General features: G+C 43.8%; 1 protein-coding gene across 1 annotated transcript in view; it reads right to left on the bottom strand.

The window, feature by feature from the left end:
* Nucleotides 1-3,086, bottom strand: part of LOC141111387 (tumor necrosis factor receptor superfamily member 25-like) — a 96,218-nt gene extending 93,132 nt beyond the window's left edge. Inside the window, exon 1 of the mRNA XM_073603645.1 lies at nt 2,921-3,086. Coding sequence (XP_073459746.1) covers nt 2,921-2,956 — 36 coding nt within the window. The 5' untranslated portion in view covers nt 2,957-3,086. The remainder of the gene's footprint in view (nt 1-2,920) is intronic.
* Between the last annotated feature and the right edge of the window lie 22,051 nt (nt 3,087-25,137).

The following is a 25,137-nucleotide window of genomic DNA, read 5'->3' as shown; positions in this document are numbered from 1 at the left end:
ACAGCCATGCTGTGATTAAACACAGCAGATGTTGATCACCAGGTGCCGGCCATTGGATTACTGCCTGCGCCCGGCGATCATCATGCATTTACACAGGACAGAACCCGGACTATGATAAACAAGGCAAAGCTCTTTCCTGTCAGCGGGGAAAGTAAGATTTTCTTTCCTCGCAAAGCAGGGAATAAATTCCGTCTCTTCCCCTAGTAAAAGCAGCACACAAAGTACACAAACACTGGCTAGGCACACACTTAACCCTTTGATCGCCCCTAGATGTTTAACCCCTTCCCAGCAAGTGTCATTAGTACAGTGACAGTGCAATTTTTTAGCACTGATCACTGTATTGGTGTCACTGGTTCCCACAAAATGTCAGTGTCCGAAAGTCCGCCGCAATATCGCAGTCCCGCTATAAGTCGCTGATCGCCACCATTACTAGTAAAAAAAAAAAAAAATTTAAAATTCCAGTATATATCCAATAGTTTGTAGATGCTATAACTTTTGCGCAAACCAATCAATATACGCTTATTGTTTTTTTTTTGTTGTTTTTTTTTTTTTTTCAAAAAATACGAAGCACGATACATATTGGCCTAAATTTTATGAAGAAATTAGATTTTTTACATTTTTTTATTGGATATGTTTTATAGCAGAAAGTTAAAAATATTGGGGTTTTTTTTTTTCCACCAAAATTGTCAGGTTTTTTTGTTTATCCCCTTCCCGCCGAGCGTACGCAGATGTGCGTACTCGGCTATCGGGGGTTATACCGGGATGATGCCCGCAGCTGCAGGCATCATCCCGGTACCGTTTTGTAGAGCGGGCGATCGGCTATCCATGTATAACAAACGCGGCTAAAAGCTGTTGTACCGGATGAGCGGGAGGGGACGTCTCCCCCCTCCCGCCGCTCTTACCGGGCCTCCCGGGAGGCCCGATCACCAATCCGCCGCCTCAGCGGCTGCTGACAGTCTGGAATGAAGCCGCGGGCGGCTTCATTCCAGCCTTCTAATTGTAAACGCGGAAGTGACGTCATGACGTCACTTCCCGTTTACTCGGCTGCCAATGGCGTGGGTTTTAAAAAAAATCTACAGTATTCAGAATCGCCGTTTTCGCAAAAGAAGGGATCGGGGGTCTTTTAGACCCCCCGATCCCTCCATAAAGAGTACCTGTCACCACCTATTACTGTCACAAGGGATGTTTACATTCCTTGTGACAGCAATAAAAGTCATCAAAAAAAATTTTTTTTTAAACACAATTTCTAAATATAAAAATAAATAAAATAAATAAGAAAAAAATTTTTTAAAGCACCCCGTCCCCGCGAGCTCGCGCAGCAAAGAAAACGCATACGGAAGTCGCGCCCGCATATGTAAACGGTGTTCAAATCACACATGTGAGGTATCGCCGCGATCGTCAGAGCGAGAGCAATAATTCTAGCCCTAGACCTCCTCTGTAACTCTAACCTGGTATCCGTAAAAAAAATTTAAAGCGTCGCCTATGGAGATTTTTAGGTACCGTTGTTTGTCGCCAATCCACGAGTGCGTGCAATTATAAAGCGTGACATGTTTGGTATCTATTTACTCGGCGTAACATCATTTTTCACATTATACAAACAAATGGGGGTAACTTTACTGTTTGATTTTTTTTTAAATTCATGAAAGTGTCCCTTTGCCCAAAAAGTTGTGTTTAAAACACTGCTGCACAAATACCGTGTGATATAAAATATTGCAACAATCACCATTTTATTCTCTAGATTCTCTGCTAAAAATATATATATATATATATATATATATATATATATATATATATATATAGAATGTCTGGGGGCTCTAAGTAATTTTCTAGCAAAAAATATGGATTTTAACTTGTAAACACCAAATGTCAAAAATAGGCTTAGTCATGAAAGGGTTATAGCACAAAAATTAAAAAATGCAGGATGTGATTAAAAACCACCAAAAGAAAGCTCTATTTGTTGGGAAAAAATAGTGGAATAGTGCCCCATCATTGGTATCAGTGGGAGGAATAGTGCACCATCATTGGTATCAGTGGGAGGAATAGTGCACCATCATTGGTATCAGTGGGAGGAATAGTGCACCATCATTGGTATCAGTGGGAGGAATAGTGTCCCATCATTGGTATCAGTGGGAGGAATAGTGTCCCATCATTGGTATCAGTGGGAGGAATAGTGCACCATCATTGGTATCAGTGGGAGGAATAGTGCCCCATCATTGGTGTCAGTGGGAGGAATAGTGCTCCATCATCGGTGTCAGTGGGAGGAATAGTGCCCCATCATTGGTATCAGTGGGAGGAATAGTGCACCATCATTGGTATCAGTGGGAGGAATAGTGCCCCATCATTGGTGTCAGTGGGAGGAATAGTGCTCCATCATCGGTGTCAGTGGGAGGAATAGTGCCCCATCATTGGTGTCAGTGGGAGGAAAAGTGCCCCAAGGGCCAGAAAAAGACAAGCAAAGGCCGCATCCGGCCCCCGGGCCACAGTTTGGAGACCTCTGCTTTAGGAAATGAATTAACAAAAGCAAAAGTGACCGGGGGCTCATTATATATATATATATATATATATATATACACACACACACACACACACACACACACACACACACACACACACACACACACACAGGTCCAGATCTATGTGCGTCAGGATTCAGAACGCGTTCAAAATTGTGCACTTTCCTGCCGCGCTGCCCTTCAGCAGAGGTGCGGCGGTGCCATTAAGTGCACCATGCGGCTTGGTGCGGCGCATTTTTGGAAAAGGGTTTCTTGAGCATAGCCATTGAAATTAACAGGCTGCCCTACACCCGACGCGCGCAATCGCGCATGCGCTCAGTCACTGTACGTGTGAACCAAGCCTTGCCCCTCTACAATGCCATAGTGCCAGACAAACCACATCCAATACAAAAAATATCACAACTCACCCAACTCAGCAGCAGAATGAACAAAGTATTCTTCATGGTAAGAAGAGAGCTATGGAGAGGATACAAAGTATCGAGTCATGGATCACCAATTGTTAGTGTGACGTTCGGTGATCTTCGTCCTCCAGACACTGAAACTAAAGACATTAACAGGCACCACTCAAGTCAGCTGCACGCTTTTGGCTGTGTCGGCCACGCCCCCCTGCGCCTATCATCTAAATCAAAACCCACACTAAGGGGAAGTGCGTCGACATCAATCCTCGGGTCTAACCACAGCACATTTCTGAAAAATGACTTACTACAGGGGAAGAAACGTTGAACATTAAATACAAAATAAACCCGGATGCCTTCTGACTAGCGATAACTATCGGGTTACCTGAAATACCGCCGCAGCAATACACAATAATTAGCGGCCAATTAATATTTCGCGTGAGAGATTTTATATATATATATATATATATATATATACACACACACACACACACACACACACACAGTATCTCACAGAAGTGAGTACACCCCTCACATTTGTGTAAATCTTTTCTTCTATCTTTTCATGTGACAACACTGAAGAAATGACACTTTGCTACAATGTAAAGTAGTGAGTGTACAGCTTGTATAACAGTGTCAATTTGCTGTCCCCTCAAAATAACTCAACACACAGCCATTAATGTCTAAACCGCTGGCAACAAAAGTGAGTACACCCCTAAGTGAAAATGTCCAAATTGGGCCCAAAGTGTCAATATTTTGTGTGGCCACCATTATTTTCCAGCACTGCCTTAACCCTCTTGGGCATGGAGGTCACCAGAGCTTCACAGGTTGTCACTGGAGTCCTCTTCCACTCCTCCATGAGGACATCACAGAGCTGGTGGATGTTAGAGACCTTGCGCTCCTCCACCTTCCGTTTGAGGATGCCCCACAGATGCTCAACAGGGTTTAGGTCTGGAGACATGCTTGGCCATCACCTTTACCCTCAACTTCTTTAGCAAGGGCAGTGGTCACCTTGGAGGTGTGTTTGGGGTCGTTATGTTGGAATACTGCCCTGCGGTCCAGTCTCTGAAGGGAGGGGATAATGCTCTGCTTCAGTATGTCACAGTACATGTTGGCATTCATGGTTCCCTCAATGATCTGTAGCTCCCCAGTGCCGGCAGCACTCATGCAGCCCCAGACCATGACACTCCCACCACCATGCTTGACTGTAGACAAGACACACTTGTCTTTGTACTCCTTACCTGGTTGCCACCACACATGCTTGACACCATCTGAACAAAAAACGACGGTTACTTACCGATACTTCCCTGACGGCTTGGGTACCACAAATATATGGGAGTAAAAGCCTTGGTAAAGCTGGCTTTTTGGAACCAGAACTACCACCTATTGTTCTACTAATTCCTGAATCCCATCTAATAGGGCTTTCTTTTTTGATGCATCATTAACATGATCATAGGAGGAGGCTCTGATGAGAATTCTAGGCAGTAGCCTTCCCTGATCAGACTGATGATGTAAGGACTGTCTGAAGTCTTCTTCCACTGAGGGATGAAATGAGACAGTCTGCCCCCTACCCCGATTCTGGCTTCACTTGGGATCTTTTGTGTTTTGGCCTGGAGAGGAAGAAGAGCAAATTACCTTTTTGCCTGCCCCTACCATAACCCCACCTTCTGTTGGACTCTTGTTGATTTTGTCTCGATGGGCCTCGAAAAAAATTCTTCTACTTTTCCCGTTTGGGTTTGACAGGAAATTTCTTCCCTTTTCTGAGGACCTAGATAAAACATCATCAAGGCCTGAGCCAAACAACAAAGATCCTTCGAAGGGCAACCCACACAGTTTGGCCTTAGAGGTAAGATCCCCTTCCCAGGCTTTCGCCCATATGACCCCCTGGCCAAGTTGATCGGTGCTCCTGTTTTTGCAAAGGCTTTAAACGGAATCCACTGCTGCGTCAGCCAGGAATGCTACAGCCTTCCCTATCACTGAAAGGGAATATCCTCAGACTTATTTCCTTGGGAGAAGTGTCTACTAAGCTTCTCTATCCAGAAGTCTGCATTTCTGGCAATGCAGGTTGCTGCTAATGCAGGGACCATGGCCGAGGCATTGGCCTCCCAGGCTTTTTTTAACAAGGACTCTGACTTTTGGTCCATTGGGTCCCGGATGTTCCCAGGGTCCTCAAGGAGAGGTCAGACTTTTTTGTCACCTGGGAAAGTGCGGCGTTCAACTTAGGGACCTTTAAGAGTTTTTCCTCTTCCTCCTCCTTGAAGGGGAGCCTTATCTTCCAGGTTTTAGGACTGACCAAACTCCTTTCAGGAAATTTCCACTCCTGAAGAACCACGTCTTTTAGAGACTGGTGTAGGGAAAATACCCTAGCCTGGCTTTTAACCAACCCCCTGTACATCTTATCCTGTGCAGAGGTTCAGGAATTTCTTCAGTGGCATAGATAGCCTGGGAGGAGTCCCTCCAAGTCCTCTAAGCGAAGAGATGACTACTTAACTTGATGTCTTCTACATCACTATCCGGACCTAAGCCGGCCTCCTCTTCTGAGGAGAGCTCAGATATCATCTGGCTTTCTGCTTCCTCTATCTCATCCTCTTCCCTGAAGCCCCTAAGAGAGAGATAAAGATATGATATGTTATGATATGTTTTCCTTCAGAAATTACATTGATTTTAAAAACAGAATGTTAAAAACAAGTTAAAATTTCAAACATTCTTTCATTCAGCGAATGTACAAAGATTTTTCGTCTGAATATTCTCGTCTGAGAATTGATCGGTGTGGCCAGCGTAAGGCTCGGTACACACCTATGCAGTTTGCATTCGATCTGTTTCTGCTGTGCTTTTTGATTTTTGCGCACGTGATTTTGCTGCGAGTGGCGTTTTTGTTTTTTGGCCATTTTGTTGTCGGACAGATTGGAGGACACGGGTTGCTGCAGGGGCGCATTGCATGCTTTCCTGCAGCTTCTCTATTGAAGTGTATTGAACAGAAGAGGCGCCGTTTTGCGTTGAAGAGGGTGACCCTGACCCTTTCCAAATACGCTGCGGCTGGGGGGGGGGCATGGACGTGAACGTGTCTCATGGGGGGCCATGTGGATGAACTGTGGTGCATTTCTGTGGACCAGGTCTAAGACGTTTATTAACATAATGGGGTTTAGAAGGCTAGGGTTGGCCCTTTGTGGCGCGGATAATCACTTCTGTAAGGGGTTCATTTTTTTTTTTTTTTTTTACTGTAGAACAGTGAAAGTAATATTTACAGTGGCGATTGTTTACTCTTTTTGTACTATAGAGGGCTAATTTTTTTTTTTTTTTTAACCCCATTGTGTTACTGGCCAATTGATCGATTGTGAAAGTAGTAGTCCATTAATTTCATGGTTGATTGCTTGTCGATTAGTTGTTTCAGCCCTAGTATGAATCTGTCTCTTTGTAAACTACCAACTGTGGATTGTGAGCTTCGTAATTAGACCTGTAAACACTGGCTATGTTGTAACTGCTACAAATCATATTGAAATTAGGTGTCCCTCAGTTGACTGCCTCCTGTACTACAAGAATAAATCCCTGGAGGGTAAGAGTTTTTGTTTTAAAAAAATTGCCCCCGTATCTTGTAAACAGCCAGCTACTAATCCAGCTGTAGCCATCGAACATTCTCAGTCGTCTAAAACAAAAGCCGTTTGTTCCAAAATCTGAGAATGCATCCATACGGGCTGAGAAGGGGCGTAAAAAAATTAGATGGATCTTTGAAAGAGTTTCAACCTTACAAAACAGAGGTTATGGGTTTAACCCCTTCAATACCGGGCATTTTCACCCCCTTCCTGCCCAGACTGTTACACTTCTGAATGACAATTGCGCAGTCATGCAACACTGTACCCATATGACATTTTGATAAATTTTTTTTCCCCACAAATAGAGCTTTCTTTTGGTGGTATTTGATCGCCTCTGTGGTTTTTATTTTTTTGCGCTATAAACAAAAAAGAGCGAGAATTTTGAAAACAAAAAAAACAATATTTTTTACTTTTTGCTATAATAAATATCCCATTAAAAACAAAAAAAACAATTTTTTTCCTCAGTTTAGGCCGATATGTATTCTACATTTTTTTTTTTTTTTTTAACCAAAAATATTGTAATAAGTGTATATTGTTTGGTTTGCGCAAAAGTTATAGCGTCTACAAAATAGGGGATAAATTTATGGTATTTTTATTGTTATTTTTTTTTTTTACTAGTAATGGCAGCGATCTGCAATTTCTATCGGGACTGCGATATTGCGGCGGACACTTCGGACACTTTTGACACTATTTTGGGACCGTTCGCATTTATACAGCGATCAGAGCTATAAAAATGCACTGATTGCTGTGTAAATGTGACTGGCAGGGAAGGGGTTAACACCAGGGGGTGATCGAGGGGTTATGTTTCCTAGAAAGTGATTCTAACTGTAGGGGGCTGCGGACTCACAAAGGGGAGGAGACCGATCGCTGTTCCTCTGTACTGGGAACACACCAGTGGTGGGTCTGTGTTTAGACACACAGATCCACGGTCCTGCTGTGTTCACGGGCAATCGCGGGTGCCCGGCGGACATCGTGGCCGCCGGGCACACGCATGGGGTGCCTAGTGACGCGGCGCGCCCTAGAGGCTCAGGAAGAAAAGACGTCATATGACGGCGGCCCGTGGGGGGGGGGGACAAAGGGTTCCTGCCGCCGTCATATGACTATGCGCAGTAGGGAAGTGGTTAAGAAGTACAGGTCATTATAGAAAACATGCTGATATGTGTGATGTCGGAGTGTGTGTGGGAGTGTGTGTGTGTGTGTGTGGAATATGGAATATATGTTGTGTTGTCTAAGGTCTGCTGTCTCAACTGCTGAGAACCCACCCAAATGACGCCCCTCCCCCCCCCTTCTTTCTCACCAGATCTGTGAGACATGTAAATTACCTGAGCCAAGATATAATTGAAAGGCGCATTTACTAAAATGTGTTTGTTTTCCAGGGAGACAGTTCTGTGAGAGATTTGTGGTGAGGTATTATGATCTGTTGATAAATGGTACCGCTAAAAGATTTATTACAAGTTGCTCATTTTTTTTCTCACCATGGTGAATACATTTTTTTTTTGGGGGGGGGGATTATTGGTGTACCATAAAACAAAAATCCACATGGTATTAATATGTAATAAGTAATACATATTAATAATAAATTGAGCTCAACAATTTTTGGTATGTTAAAAAAGTGCACTGTTTATGTAATGTAATGTATATTTGTGTTTCATATGCTAATATCTTGTTACAGGTATATAAAACATTGTTTTTTTTTGTTTCTAGGTGAAAAATGGAATGTTTATTACTAAATTTTATTGGTGTTTTATTCCTCAGATTCGATAATTGGGTTTCATGGCTTTCAGAACAAAAGGAAATCACGGCCTCCATAGACAACTTTATACAAAAATTGGTTTTCTTTCTCCTGGTTTGTGGGGTTTATGTGGTCTGTTTTGTACTATTTGTCAGTCCATTCGGCTGTGTTTTGGACTACCTAGTGTGTGTGGTACTGTGGTTCTGATCCAACATGTATGAAGCTCTGGTGTCAATGACTTTCTAATTACCATGCCCTATTTTGTGTATGTATATACAGCGTCTCACAAAAGTGAGTACACCCCTCGCATTTGTGTAAATCTTTTCTTCTATCTTTTCATGTGACAACACTGAAGAAATGACACTTGTCTACAATGTAAAGTAGTGAGTGTACAGCTTGTATAACAGTGTAAATTTGCTGTCCCTTCAAAATAAGGCCCCTTTCACACGTGCGGACAGTATGTCCGTATTTCATCCATCTGTTTTCAGATGAAATATGGACATACATGCATCCTTATGGGATAGCGGGTGTCAGCGGATGAACCGCTATGGTCCGATTCTGCAGACGGAGGAAAATCCTATTTTTCTATCCGCCTGCAGAGCGGATCGGATGAACACGGACAGACGGTCCGTGTTCCTCCGATCCTCCATAGAGGAGAGCGGAGATCTGACAGGGCGATCCCTGCACAGTGTGCAGGGACCGCCCTGTCATCCGCCGGCTCAGCGGGGATCAACGGAGCGATCCCTGCTGAGAAAGCGGATGATCACGGGGCGGAAAGGACCCTAACTCAACACACAACCATTAATGTCTAAACCGCTGGCAACAAAAGTGAGTACACCCCTAAGTGAAAATCTCCAAATTGGGCCCAAGTAGCCATTTTCCCTCCTCCGGTGTTCATGTGACTCGTTAGTGTTACAAGGTCTCAGGTGTGAATGGGGAGCAGGTGTGTTAAATTTGGTGTTATCGCTCTCACTCTCTCATACTGGTCACTGGAAGTTCAACATGGCACCTCATGGCAAAGAACTCTCTGAGGATCTGAAAAAAGAATTATAAAAGAAAGAGGATGAGAGGGGTGAGTGGCGCTACCTGTGTGCCAAATAGTGATCTACCAGATCACTCTTTAGTGGCTAAGTAATTAAAAAACACAGTGATATTGTGATAAAAATTACAACAAAACAGTTAACAGAAAAGTGGTAGTGTGATAATTACGATAGCTCGCCTACACCAGTAGGTAAATGCTAAAGCCATCTGAGTGTGGGCACCAATCCTACACAGGAAAACCAAAAATATAATTAACCTTTATAAATTAGTGGATCCCATAATACTTTGTACAAATGATAATGAATCCACTCCTTATATCAATGTGTAGCGCTGGTAGATTTTTATCTACCGCTGATAGGTAAATTTAGTGGGTCAGGAAGTTATATTTGCCTCTGTTCCAGCTTGGCTGACGTTGCGAGTAGTTCCACATTGTGCCGGTGGGTGTCGTTGTCGCCATGGGCTAGTGTTGGAAAAGCAACGTGTTGAAGCGTATGAGTGCTCCTCTGTCCCGGAGACAACTCGGTGGAGGTGGTCCTCTGGGTTGCATTCTGGGAGAGGGTATTTATGGGACAGACGCCATCTTTGGGAGTTCGTTTTTCAGCCACCTGCTGGCCCTCCTGGCCGACAGGTATGCATTAAGAGAACCACCTCGTGGTCCTCCGTTCCGGAGGCCCATGTCGCTGCGGCGTGTGGACGGGCCCAGAAGCCTGTCTGGGGCCTACCACAGCGGCAGAGGAACGGTCCTGAGCTGTCTATCCTGAGAGAAAAAGCTGGACAACCGAGGAGATCCCAGGGGAGGACCCATCATGGAAGGATCATACAGAGTGCTGGTCTGGAGAGGGGCCTGGTGACTCGGTTGGAGGACGTATCCTGAAGTAGTTTTACCGCATAGTAAATGTAAATATTCATAAATGTAACAATTTCTCTTTTTTATGAGGATTATGAATATTTACATTTACTACAACTAGGATTAGGAATATTTACTACAACTCGGATATCCCAAGGCTGCTGGAACTGCAGAGGCTGACACCAGTGGTTACCTACCTACCTTAAGGAGTTACATACGTATTACCCCTGTAGGGGTAGTAGGATCTGGTGAGTGGGGACCCTTAAGGGGGAGCACGCAAGTCACCTGTCAAGATTCTGTGAGCACTAAAGTCACCTGCTACAATTCCTCTAAGCACGAACAGTCACCTTCATTGGGATGAATGCACTTATGCGTTTTTTATATACGGTGCGATAAATTGCATTTTGGTGCGATTTTTTAATTTCGCTGCAATTTTTTGCATTTTTTTTTTTCTGTTTTTTGGTGCGTTTTCTTGCATTTTTTTTTTCTTTTGTTGCTTTCTGGGTCTACATACATCTTGAATTCAGGGTTTGGACACTATATTGAACGCACCTATGTGTTTTTTGTATACGGTGCGATAAATTGCATTTTGGTGCGATTTTTAATTTTGGTGCGATTTTTTTTTGTATTCTTTCTGTTTTTTTGGTTTTTGTTTCCTGGGGCTACATACATTTTGAATTTAGGGTTTGGACACTGTATGTACTGTTATAAGCAGAGGATCACTCTACTGTCATGCAACTTATGTTTGGATTTTATATGCATTGATATGAGGAGAGGATTCATTATCATTTGTACAAAGTATTATGGGATCCACTAATTTATAAAGGTTAATTATATTTTTGGTTTTCCTGTGTAGGATTGGTGCCCACACTCAGATGGCTTTAGCATTTACCTACTGGTGTAGGCGAGCTATCATAATTATCACACTACTATTGCTATTCTGTTAACTGTTTTGTTGTAATTATTATCACAATATCACTGTGTTTAACTACTTAGCCACTAAAGAGTGATCTGGTAAATCACTATTTGGCACACAGGTAGCGCCACTCACCCCTCTCATCCTCTTTCTTTTATAATTTAGAGCCCTCCTACGGAGGCTTATTTGGGGAGGCTGCAACCTTCATACTCGTCCTAAGCGCAGACCCTCTTAACCTATTTACTGAAAAAAGAATTGTTGCTCTACATCAGGGATATGCAATTAGCGGACCTCCAGCTGTTACAGAACTACAAGTCCCATGAGGCATAGCAAGACTCTGACAGCCACAAGCATGACACCCAGAGGCAGAGGCATGATGGGACTTGTAGTTTTGCAACAGCTTGAGGTCTGCTAATTGCATATCCCTGCTCTACATAAAGATGGCCTAGGCTATAAGAAGATTGCCAAGACCCTGAAACTGAGCTGCAGCACGGTGGCCAAGACCATACAGCGGTATAACAGGACAGGTTCCCCTCAGAACAGGCCTCGCCATGGTCCACCAAAGAAGTTGAGGTCACGTGCTCAGCGTCATATCCAGAGGTTGTCTTTGGGAAATAGACGTATGAGTGCTGCTGGCACTGGGGTGCTACAGTTCATTGAGGGAACCATGAATGCCAACATGTACTGTGACATACTGAAGCAGAGCATGATCCCCTCCCTTCAGAGACTGGGCCTCAGGGCAGTATTCCAACTCCAAGACCACCACTGCCTTGCTGGAGAAGCTGAGGGTAAAGGTGATGGACTGGCCAAGCATGTCTCCAGACCTAAACCCTATTGATCATCTGTGGGGCATCCTCAAACGGAAGGTGGAGGAGCACAAGGTCTCTAACATCCACCAGCTCTGTGATGTCGTCATGGAGGAGGGGAAGAGGACTCCAGTGACAACCTGTGAAGCTCTGGTGAACTCCATGCCCAAGAGGGTTAGGGCAGTGCTGGAAAATAATGGTGGCCACACTTTGGACCCAATTTGGACATTTTCACTTAGGGGTGATTTTAAAAAAAAAAAAATTTAAAAAATTAAAAAAAAATTATATATAAAATTATATATATAAAAAAAAAGCAAACGTTTCGCTGTGGGAGAAACACAATCAATACTGAGGGACAAGGGAAGTCCTGGAAGGTGAGAAATAAGTTTATCTTGGTCTCATCAGACCACAGGACATGGTTCCAGTAATCCATGTCCTTAGTCTGCTTGTCTTCAGTAAACTGTTTGCTGGCTTTCTTGTACATCATCTTTAGAAGAAGCTTCCTTCTGGGACGACAGCCATGCAGACCAATTTGATGCAGTGTGCGGCGTATGGTCTGAGCACTGACAGGCTGACCCCCCCACCCCTACAACCTCTGCAGCAATGCTGGCAGCACTCATACGTCTATTTCCCAAAGACAACCTCTGGATATGACGCTGAGCACGTGACCTCGACTTCTTTGGTGGACCATGGCGAGGCCTGTTCTGAGTGGAACCTGTCCTGTTATACCGCTGTATGGTCTTGGCCACCGTGCTGCAGCTCAGTTTCAGGGTCTTGGCAATCTTCTTATAGCCTAGGCCAATGATGGCGAACCTTGGCACCCCAGATGTGTTGGAACTACATTTCCCATGATGCTCAACTACACTGCAGAGTGCATGAGCATCATGGGAAATGTAGTTCCAAAACATCTGGGGTGCCAAGGTTCGCCATCACTGGCCTAGGCCATCTTTATGTGGAGCAACAATTCTTTTTTTCAGATCCTCAGAGAGTTCTTTGCCATGAGGTGCCATGTTGAACTTCCAGTGACCAGTATGAGAGAGTGAGAGCGATAACACCAAATTTAACAGACCTGCTCCCCATTCACACCTGAGACCTTGTAACAATAACGAGTCACATGACACCGGGGAGGGGAAAATGGCTAATTGGGCCCAATTTGGACATGTTCACTTAGGGGTGTACTGACTTTTGTTGCCAGCGGTTTAGACATTAATGGCTGTGTGTTGAGTTATTTTGAGGGGACAGCAAATTTACACTGTTATACAAGCTGTACACTCACTACTTTACATTGTAGACAAGTGTCATTTCTTCAGTGTTGTCACATGAAAAGATAGAAGAAAAGATTTACACAAATGTGAGGGGTGTACTCACTTTTGTGAGATACTGTGTGTAATATAATATATTATATATATATATATATATATATATATATATATATATATATATATATATATATATATATATATATATTTATTTATTTATTTTTTTTTTTTACTCTGACAGTTTTTTTTGTTGCCATCAGTCTCCCAGTAGATTTCCCTTCACTTCCTGTCCCACAGCCAAGACAGGAAGTGAGTGGGAATTTACATTGTTAGTCAGGTTGAAAAAAAAGACACAAATCCATCCAGTTCTACCATAAAAATAAATAAATAAAAAATAATATCATAAAATCCCATATACAGAATCCTTCACCCACAGTTGATCCAGAGGAAGGAGAAAAACCCCAGCAAAGCATGATCCAATCTGCTACAGCAGGGGAAAAATTCCTTCCCGATCCCCCGAGAGGCAATCGGATTTTCCCTGGATCAGCTTTACCTATAAATGTTAGTACCCAGTTATATTCTGTACATTTAGGAAAGTCTCCAGGACTTTCTTAAAGCAATCTACTGAGCTCGCCAGGACCATCTCTGGAGGGAGTCTATTCCACATCTTCACAGCTCTAATGCCCCGTACACGCGATCGGACATTCCGACAACGAAATCCTGGGATTTATTTCCGAAGGATGTTGGCTCAAACTTGTCTTGCATACACACGGTCGCACAAATGTTGTCGGAAATTCCGAACGTCAAGAACGCAGTGACGTACAACACGTACGACGAGCCGAGAAAAATGAAGTTCAATAGCCAGTGCGGCTCTTCTGCTTGAGTTCGATCATGTGTGGAACTTTTGTGTGTCGGAATTGTGTACACACAATCGGAATTTCCAACAACGGATTTTGTTGTCGGAAAATTTGAGAACCGGCTCTCAAATTTTTGTTGTCGGAAATTCCGACAAAAAATGTCCGATGGAGCCCACACACGGTCGACAAGCTCACATCGCACATTTGTTGTCGGAAAATCCGATCGTGTGTACGCCGCATTACTGTGAAGAAACGTTTCCATATTTGGAGATGAAATCTCTTTTCCTCTAGACGTAAAGAGTGTCCCCTTGTCCTCTGTGTTGACTGTAAAGTGAATAACTCAACACCAAGTTCACTATATGGACCCCTTATGTATTTATACATGGAGATCATATCCCCCCTTATGTATTTATACATGGTGATCATATCCCCCCTTATGTATTTATACATGGTGATCATATCCCCCCTTATGTATTTATACATGGTGATCATATCCCCCCTTATGTATTTATACATGGTGATCATATCCCCCTTATGTATTTATACATGGTGATCATATCCCCCCTTATGTATTTATACATGGTGATCATATCCCCCTTATGTATTTATATATGGTGATCATATCCCCCTTATGTATTTATACATGGTGATGATATCCCCCCTTATGTATTTATACATGGTGATCATATCCCCCTTATGTATTTATACATGGTGATCATATCCCCCTTATGTATTTATACATGGTGATCATATCCCCCCTTATGTATTTATACATGGTGATCATATCCCCCCTTATGTATTTATACATGGTGATCATATCCCCCTTATGTATTTATACATGGTGATCATATCCCCCCTTATGTATTTATACATGGAGATCATATCTCCCTTTATGTATTTATACATGGTGATCATATACCCCCTTATATATTTATATATGGTGATCATATCCCCCTTATGTATTTATACATGGAGATCATATCCCCCCTTATGGATTTATACATGGTGATCATATCCCCCTTATGTATTTATACATGGTGATCATATCCCCCCTTATGTATTTATACATGGTGATCATATCCCCCCTTATGTATTTATACATGGTGATCATATCCCCCCTTATGTATTTATACATGGAGATCATATCTCCCTTTATGTATTTATACATGGTGATCATATCCCCCTTATGTATTTATACATGGAGATCATATCCCCCTTATGTATTTATACATGGTGATCATATCCCCCCTTATATATTTATATATTGTGATCATATCCCCCCTTATATATTTATATATGGTGATCATATCCCCCTTATGTATTTATACATGGAGATCATATCCCCCTTATGTATTTATACATGGAGATCATATCCCCCTTATGTATTTATACATGGAGATCATATCCCCCCTTATGGATTTATACATGGAGATCATATCCCCCTTATGTATTATACATGGAGATCATATCCCCCCCTTATATATTTGTACATGGTGATCATATCCCCCCCTTATATATTTGTACATGGTGATCATATCCCCCCTTATATATTTGTACATGGTGATCATATCCCCCCCTTATATATTTGTACATGGTGATCATATCCCCCCCTTATATATTTGTACATGTTGATCATATCCCCCCTTAATCTCCTCTTCTCAAGAGGGAATAGATTCAGTTCCTCTGATCTTTCCTCATAGCTGAGCTCCTCCATGCCTCTTATCAGTTTGGTTGACCTTCTCTGCACTTTCTCCAGTTCCCTGATATCCTTTTTGAGAACTGGAGCCCAAAACTGAAGATGAGGTCTTACTAATTATTTGTACAGGGGGGGGCAAAATGTTATCTCTCTGGAGTCCATACCTCTCTTAATACAAGAAAGGACTTTGCTTGCTTTGGAAACCGCTGCTTGGCATTGCATGCTATGATTGAGCTTATAATCTACCAAAACCCCCAGATCCTTCTCCACTACGGATCACCCCCGTTGTACTCCCCCTACTATGTATGATGCATGTATATTCTTAGCCCCCAAGTGCAGAACTTTACATTTATCAACATTAACCATCATCGTTATACATCGGCTGTTTGAAGAGGAGTATCGTTGTTATGGCAGCAGCTAGCTGCCATAACCCCGGTATCCTCTTCTTCAGCGGGTGGTCCGGTTTCAGATAAAAGTGGTCTCTGCGGCGGATTCGCTGCAAGATCACTTTTATCGGCGGCGGGAGAGGGACCCCCCCCACTCCCGTCGCGCTCTGGTGCCCTTCGCCGCTTACCGGATCCGTCTGCAGCGGCGGAGACGATCGGATCTTCTCCCTTGCTGGCCATGGAGACGAGTGAGGGGAAGATGGCCCCCACCCGTCTCCATAACAATGCAGGTGGAAGCGACGTCAAAACATCACTTCCGCCCGTAGCTCTTAAAGGGCAATTTTTTTTTTTTTTTTTAAATGATAATGATATTTTTAAAAACGGTGGACTATCCTCTTTCAGATAAAAGTGGTCTCAGCAGCGGATTCGCTGCAAGATCGCTTTTATCATGAGGGCGGGAGAGGCCCCCCCCTCCCGCCGCTCTCCGGTCGTCTCTGCCGCTTACCGGAGTCGTCAATAGAGGCGGAGCCAATCGGTTCCTCTCCCCTCACTGTCTGGATGCTGAGTGAGGGGAAGATGGCCCCCGCTCCGCTCCATAGCATTGGAGGGCGGAAGCGACGTCAAACGTCACTCCCACTCCTAAAGGTGAATGTTTTAATTTGTTTTTAAATTAAATTTATTTTTTTTTTTATTGCATTTTAGTGTAAATATGAGATCCGAGGTCTTTTTGACCCCCCAGATCTCAAATTTAAGAGGCCCTGTCATGCTTTTTTCTATTACAAGGGATGTTTGCATTCCTTGCAATAGGAATAAAAGTGACACAATTTTTTTTTTTTAAACAGTGTAAAATTAAATAATAAAAGATAAAATAAATAAAAAAATATATTTTTTTCTTTTAAAAGATTTTTAAAACGCGCCCCGTCCCGACTAGCTTGCGTCTTGCGTGCAGAAGCGAACGCATACGTGAGTAGCTCCCGCATATGAAAACGGTGTTCAAACCACACATGTGAGGTATCACCGCGATCGTTAGAGCGAGAGCAATAATTCTAGCCCTAGACCTCCTCTGTAACTCAAAACATGCAACCTGTAGAATTTTTTAAACCTGTGGCGATTTTTAAGGGTAAAAGTTTGTCGCCATTCCATGAGCGGGCGCAATTTTGAAGCGTGACTTTCACAATATAAAAAAAAATTTGGGGCTAACTTTACTGTTTAAATATAGGTCTGGTGTGTACCTGTTTCGGTGCTAGCTGCTTTTCCTATTCTAGCTAATTTTCATACCTGATAGCGCGGGAATAATCTTACTACTAACTTTACTGTTGTCTTATTTTTTAATTCAAAACAGTGTATTTTTTCCCAAAAAAGTGTGCTTGTAAGACCGCTGCGCAAATACGGTGTGACAGAAAGTATTGCAACAACCGCCATTTTATTTATATCTCTAGGGTGTTAGAAAAAAAATGTATATTGTTTGGGGGTTCTAAGTCATTTTCTAGCAAAAAAAAACTGTTTTTAACTTGTAAACAGCAAATCTCAGAAAGAGGCTTGGGGCTGAAGTGGTTAAACCTCATCTGCCACATAGTCACCCAATTAGACAGAGCATTGAGGTCAGCTTGTAAATTGGAGACATCCTGTAAGGAGATTATTCCACTGCATAGTTTGGTGTCATCTGCAAAGACAGAAATGTTACCAAACCCAATATAATTTCTAAAGATATTAAAAAGTAAGGGTCCCAACACTGAACCTTGGGGTACACCACTGATAACCTTAGACCATTCAGAGGAAGAATAATTAACCACTACTCTATGAATTCTGTCTTTTAGCCAGTTTCTATCCATTTACAAACTGATATTTCATGGCCTGTAGACTTTACCTTACACATGAGCCGCGTGTGGGGAACTGTGTCGAACGCATTTGCAAAATCCAGATATACCATGTCCACAGCCACCCATCTGTCCAAGTATACCACGTCCACCGCCACCCCTCTGTCCAAGTATACCACGTCCACAGCCACCCATCTGTCCAAGTATACCACGTTCACCGCCACCCCTCTGTCCAAGTATACCACGTCCACCGCCACCCCTCTGTCCAAGTATACCACGTCCACAGCCACCCATCTGTCCAAGTATACCACGTCCACAGCCACCCCTCTGTCCAAGTATACCATGTCCACAGCCACCCCTCTGTCCAAGTATACCACGTCCACCGCCACCCCTCTGTCCAAGTATACCACGTCCACAGCCACCCCTCTGTCTAAGTATGCCACGTCCACAGCCACCCCTCTGTCCAAGTATACCACGTCCACAGCCACCCCTCTGTCCAAGTATGCCACGTCCACAGCCACCCCTCTGTCCAAGTATGCCACGTCCACAGCCACCCCTCTGTCCAAGTATGCCACGTCCACAGCCACCCCTCTGTCCAAGTATGCCACGTCCACAGCCACCCCTCTGTCCAAGTATACCACGTCCACAGCCACCCCTCTGTCCAAGGTTTTACTTACCTCTTCATAAAAAGAAATCAGGTTTGTCTGACAACTTCTGTCTTTCATGAACCCTTCCTGTCTTTTGCTTAAAATATTTTTTCCAGCAAGAACTTATCTATGTGGTCTTTTATTAAACTCTCCAGTATCTTCCCGACTATAGAAGTTAAACTAACAGGTCTATAGTTACTTGGTAAAGACTTTGTTCCCTTTTTAAATATAGGCACCACATTGGCCCTACGCCAATCCAGTGGTACTATTCCCGTCATTAATGAGTCCCTAAAAATTAGAAACAATGGCTTTCAAAATTACAGAGCTAAATTCTTTTAGGATCCGTGGGTGGATGCCATCAGGTCCAGTTGCTTTATCCACTTTTATTCTGTCTAAATATTTCTGAACCAGATCACTTTTGAGCCATTGCTGATTATTCGGGGCTGTGTCACTACCACCCCCATTATAGACATGAGCTCCCCCCATGCTCCTTTGGTGAAGAAAGTATTTATTACATTTGCCTTCTCTTTGTCCCCAGTCACCCACTTTGTAAAGGGACTACACCCTCAGACCTGACCTTTTTTACTATTAATATATTTGAAGTATTTTGAGGGGTTTGTCCTATCTTTTGTAATCTGTTGTTCGTTTTGATTTCCTTTTTACATATTCTGTTATATTCTTTGTAACATTTAAATGATGATAGTGTTCCTTCATTTTTATATTTTTTAAAAGCCCTTTTCTTACAGTTTATAGCTTTTTTAACTTTGGCCGTGAATCACATAGGTTTTATTTTTAGTCTTTTAAACCAGTGGTCATCAACTCCTGTCCTCAGGGCCCACTAACAGGCCAGGTTAACTGAAATACATGACAGGTGATATCATTTGCTGCTCAGTGATTGTAGTATTCTAGTCTGCATCTCCCCCAAGGTAATACATAAAACCTGGCCTGTTAGTGGGCCCTGAGGACAGGGTTGATGACCACTGTTTTAAATGTATTGTCCATGGGAATATACTTTGCAGTGAGTTCACATACAGTCTTTTTGAAGAATTCCCATCTCTGTTCTGTGTTTATCCATGCCAATATTCCCTCCCAGTCTAAGTCCTGGAGAGCAGCCCTCATCCTTGGAAAATTTGCTCTCTTAAAATTAAATGTTTTTATCTTTCCTGTATGTATTTTTTGCTTACAGTTAACATCAAATGAAATCATGTTATGGTCACTGCTACCCAGATGTTCCTTTATCTGAACATTAGTAATAAGCTCTACAAGGTTTGAGATTACCAGGTTCAGCAGAGCGTCATTCCTAGTTGGGGCCTCAATAAACTGGACCATAAAATTGTCTTGTAATATCGTTCCAAAATGAAGGAATCCCTGGTTGTCACCAGAACTAGTGTCCCCATTGGAAGATTTCCCTGCTATTCCTGTTTTGGTAACAACCCAAAATTTAGGATTTGCTTTCGTGTTTGGTTATAACTTTTGCCAGAGCAAGTAAAGAAGGTGAATCTTCCTAACAGGGACACAGACAGCAGTAAAAACCTGACAGGGGTTCTAATCCTTCTCCACTCTATACAAAATATATGATGGAAGTGATTCAGCAACCCTTGGATTGCTTCTACGGACCCCTGAAATGGGTGACCCTCTCTCCATGTGTTCCGGGCTCAACTATCCCACCTGAGGTTTTGGGTGGAAGAGGATTTGTGTTAGGACAGGGGATATGAGGGAGGGGGGAGAGGAGTTGTGCTAGGGGAGGGAATGGAGGGAGAATTTGTGCTAGGGGAGCGGATGGGGAGGGAAGAGGATTTGTGCTAGGAGAAGTGATTGGGGGGGTGGGGATTTGGGTGGAGGAAGAGGATTTGTGCTAAGAAAGGGGATAAGGGGGGGGGGGATTTGTGCTGGGAGAGGGGATTTGGGTGGAGGTAGAGGATTTGTGCTAGGAGAGGGGATGGGAGAGGGGATGGGGGAGGGGATTTGTACTAGAAGAGGGTATTTCGGTGGGAAAAGAGGGATTTATGCTAGGAGATGGGATGGGGGAGGGAATTTGTTCTAGGAGAGGGGATTTGGGTGGGAGAAGAGGATTTGTGCTAGGAGAGGGGATGAAGGGAATGGAGATTTTTGCTAGAAGAGGGGATGGGGGTGGGAGAAGAGGATTTGTGCTAGGAGAGTGGATGGAGGTGGGGGGAGTTGTGCTAGGAGAGGGGAGGGAGAATTTGTGCTAGGAGGTGGAATTTTGGGGGGGGGGGGGGGGGGGATTTGTGCTGGGAGAGGGGAAAGGGGGGGGGGATTTGAAGTGTTGGTAGTTTACAATCCTAGCAATGCCTTTCCTAGTCTTTTTTTATTTATTTTTTGTTATTGCCGTCTGTGTCCCCGTCAGGGAGATTCACATTGATCTGATCACAAATGTCGCCGGGATTAAAACTTTTTGGATCCCCCCCCCCCCCCCGGTGTCACATTTGGCACCTTTCAGGGGGGGGAGCAGATACCTGTCTAATACAGGTATTTGCTCCCACTTCCGGGCATAGATTGCCGCAGTATCCGCGGTGATCTACGCCATGTCTGGCCCCTCCTCCGCAACCCCCCTCCCCTGTCTTCTGGGAGACATACAGGTCCCGGAAGACAGCAGGGACCAGTGAGATTGCGCAGCGCGACCCGCGCATGCGCAATAGGGAACCAGGCTGTGAAGCCGCAAGCCTTCACTTCCTGATTCCCTTACCGAAGATGCCGGTGTCTGCATCCGGGAGCAGAGGGGCAGATCAGCTTCGGGTGAGGACATGGCGGGCGCTCTGGGCAGCCAAGTGTCCTAATATTAAAAGTCAGCAGCTGCAGTATTTGTAACTGCTGACTTTTGATTTAATTTTTTTTCGGCGGAACTCCGCTTTTAATACTTTTTCCTTTTTTCAATCCCATCTAAAAGCATACCGGTCCTAAGCTTTGATCCTGACACTAACATGGACCAAGTGCTGATCTAGATATTTTATTTTTATTCATGCACATTAGAAAGCTAAAATCTGCTTTAGAAGCGCTGGACAAAAAAAACACAGTAACGTTTTAGCGTTTTTTTACCGGCATTTAGCCGTGTTTAGCCCAGTGTGTAATCTACATTTAGTAGCTTCAGCGTTAAGGCGTGGGGGGTCGTCGGCTTCCTTAACAACCAGTGAATAGCTGGTTCCTAAGGAGCGGGCCAGGAAACGGCCGCTGCATCCACAGATGAGTCATCAGCTGTCAGCGGGGTTCCCCACTGACAGCTGAATGTAAAAAAAAAAAAAAACGGCAATACAAAAATGTGAAATGGGGGTCTGGTATGGATTTTAAGGGGAACCCCACGCCAAAATAAATCAAATAAAAGCATCCCCCACCAAAAAAATAAAACAACATACCAGACACTTAGGTCTGATAATATGGATTTTGAGGGGAACCCCCATACCAAAACGTAAAAAAAAAAACAAAAACAAAAAAAAAAACCACACAACATGGGGTTCCCCCCACCAAAAAAAATTCATACCAGACCCTTATCCAAGCATGCAGCCTGGTAGGTCAGGAAAATGGGTGGACAAACAAGCGTGGCCCCCATCTAATGAACCATACCAGGACACATGCTCTCAACATGGGGCGCCCCAAAGCTCCTTGTCACCATATTGATAGGGACAAGGGCCTCATTTCCACAACCTGGGCCGGTGGTTGAGGGGGTCTGCAGGCCGGGGGGGGGGGCTTATTGGAATCTGGAAGGGCCACCCAAGATCCCAGTCTCCCACCCCCCATGTGAATGAGTAGGGGTACCCCTACTCATTCACCAAAAAAAGTGTAAAAAGTAACTAAAAACACAACACAAGTTGTTGTTTCCTTTTGAAAAATCAAAAATATAAAAAAGCGCAAGGCACTGCCGATCCCTGCATTCTGAGCGCAACGCACTCCTGATCCCTGCAATCTGAACGCAACGCACTCCTGATCCCTGCAATCTGAACGCAACGCACTCCTGATCCCTGCATTCTGATTGTAACGCGCTCCCGATGCCTGCATTCTAAACACAACGCACTCCTGATCCCTGGATTCTGAGCGCAACGCACTCCTGATCCCTGCAATCTGAACGCAACGCACTCCTGATCCCTGCAATCTGAACGCAACGCGCTCCCGATCCCTGCATTCTAAACACAACGAACTCCCGATCCCTGGATTCTGAGCACAACGCACAACTGATCCCTGCATTCTGAGCGCAACGCACTCCTGATCCCTGCATTCTGATTGTAACGCGCTCCCGATCCCTGCATTCTAAACACAACGAACTCCCGATCCCTGGATTCTGAGCACAACGCACTCCTGATCCCTGCATTCTGATTGTAACGCACTCCTGATCCCTGCATTCTGATTGTAACGCACTCCTGATCCCTGCATTCTGATTGTAACGCACTCCTGATCCCTGCATTCTGATTGTAACGCACTCCTGATCCCTGCATTCTGATTGTAACGCGCTCCCGATCCCTGCATTCAGAGCACAACGCACTCCTGATCCCTGCATTCTGAGCGCAACGCACGCCTAAACACTGCACTCTCTTATAATACTTTTTTTTGTATCCAATGCATTTGGACTCTATTTTGAGGTTAACAAAGTATCATCACCCGCAGTAGATTACAAAGGCAGTGCGTTTTGAACACGGTGTAGAAAACACACATGCAACATGCCTTTCATGCATCATGTTCTGGTGTGAATTGTCCCCAACAACAGGACACTGTGACCGGTGATCTTTGACTTCATCATTGTTGTTCAAGTAGATCTCCATCTCTCTAAGGTTGCCTACCTCTGCCCTAATGCAATAGGCTGCAATATGGTGACTGGTCTTGACTCCGCCCCCTCCTGTAGTTTTCTGTAGTGGGTGGAGCCTGCTGGGCCCCTCCCACAGCTTTGCTCTCTCTCTCCTTATGCAGGATGACTGGTCTCGTCTCCGCCCCTCCTGTAGTTTTCTGTTATAGGTGGAGCCTTCTGGGCCCCTCCCACAGCTCTGCTTTCCCTCTCCTTGTGCAGGATGACCGGTCTTACTCCACCTCCTCCTGTAGTTTTCTGTAGTGGGTGGAGCCTGCTGGGCCCCTCCCACAGCTTTGCTCTCTCTTTCCTTATGCAGGATGACTGGTCTTATCTCCGCCCCTCCTGTAGTTTTCTGTTATAGGTGGAGCCTTCTGGGCCCCTCCCACAGCTCTGCTCTTTCTCTCTCCTTGTGCAGGATGACTGGTCTTGTCTCCGCCCCTCCTGTAGTTTTCTGTAGTAGGTGGAGCCTGCCATTGATTATGTCACGGCCACTTTTACAAGGTAATATCTGGGTTTGTAAAAGGCATTTAATGCTCACAAAGTGGATTTATAGCCTTTCTGCCTCTTGAAGAATATTTAAAAACGGAGCATTTTTATGGAGGGGATTCGGCTTTAATAATGTAAAACCGCTACAGATCTGGGGTGCATTTGATGCTTCTCTGGAGAAGACTGCGAAGGATCGCACATCAAACACAGAAACGCTTCTGATTTTTTCATATGTTATGTCTGATTTTTCTGTTTAATAACTAGGCCACTCGGCTCAGAATCTCTCGCATTGCTTGCAAAAAAAAAGAAAAAAAAAAGAAAAAAAAAAAAGAATAATTCAATTAATACATTTTAAAAATTTGCATAGCGTGTGACCGCTACAGTGTACGGAGCCCGGCGATGATCCTGAGAACACGAAATATCACTGAAATGTACATGTCTACGCCAGCAGCGGTGAGGCCTCTGAACACCGTGGGCGGGTGATATCATCACCTAGATAAGGTTACTGCAATTCAGAGGGCAGAAAAAAAAAAAAATTCAAACGGAAAATGAAATAAAGAGAAAAAAAGAACTAAAAGAAAAAAAAAAAAAAAAAACGCAGACTGAAAGCGTAATACTTCCTGAGTGAAAGTACAGGTACTCGAGGTGCTCACTTATGTCACAACGCGTCATGTCAACATTCCCGATACTTTATTTTGGGTCGGTGACTCAACAAGCGGTGAGAGAGATCGGCAACAGGCATGGGCGGAGTCATCTCAGCAAATAATAAAAAAAAAAAAAAAAAAAAAAAAAAAAATCAAATAATGGGATTTTGCGGCCAAACTGCCGATTCCAATACTTTGGTATAAAAACGCCCGCTTTCGCTCACTGTACCACTTAGGCAAAATTAAAAATAAATAAATAAAAAAAAGTTACATTTATTACATTTAGGGGTTTCATTTTTTTTTTTTGTATAAATGTTGGACGAACGTCAATGACATTTGCCCAGCTCTTATGCTAAACAAAGTGGTCTTGAGGCTTGACAAAGGAACCGGGCAGCTCAGAAACACGTAGCCACGCCCCCATTCAGCTCTCTGCTCTGACATCACTTCCTGTCATCTCTGCTCTGCGCTCCATTCGCTTTCTGGTTGCTGATCCAGTCAGTGGTGGAGCCCTTTTACCTTCTGGACTGTACTGACTGATCCCGGGTGCAGATTTATCAGCCGCAGATGATGGTTTTGTGACATGCGCTTACTTTTATTACCATGTGTGAGTTGCCACTTTGGTTTTATATAGTAAAGTTTTTGTTTTTTTTGCATTAATACACTCAGATTAGTGCCCTCTGTTTACTTACAACCAATTGGAAAGTCCTTATAAC

The sequence above is a fragment of the Aquarana catesbeiana genome, linkage group LG10 (genome assembly GCF_042186555.1).
Source record: "Aquarana catesbeiana isolate 2022-GZ linkage group LG10, ASM4218655v1, whole genome shotgun sequence".
In the NCBI taxonomy this organism is placed as follows: Eukaryota; Metazoa; Chordata; class Amphibia; order Anura; family Ranidae; genus Aquarana; species Aquarana catesbeiana.
The sequence above is the reverse complement of the archived record's forward strand: the minus strand, read 5'-3'. Positions and strand labels throughout refer to the sequence as shown.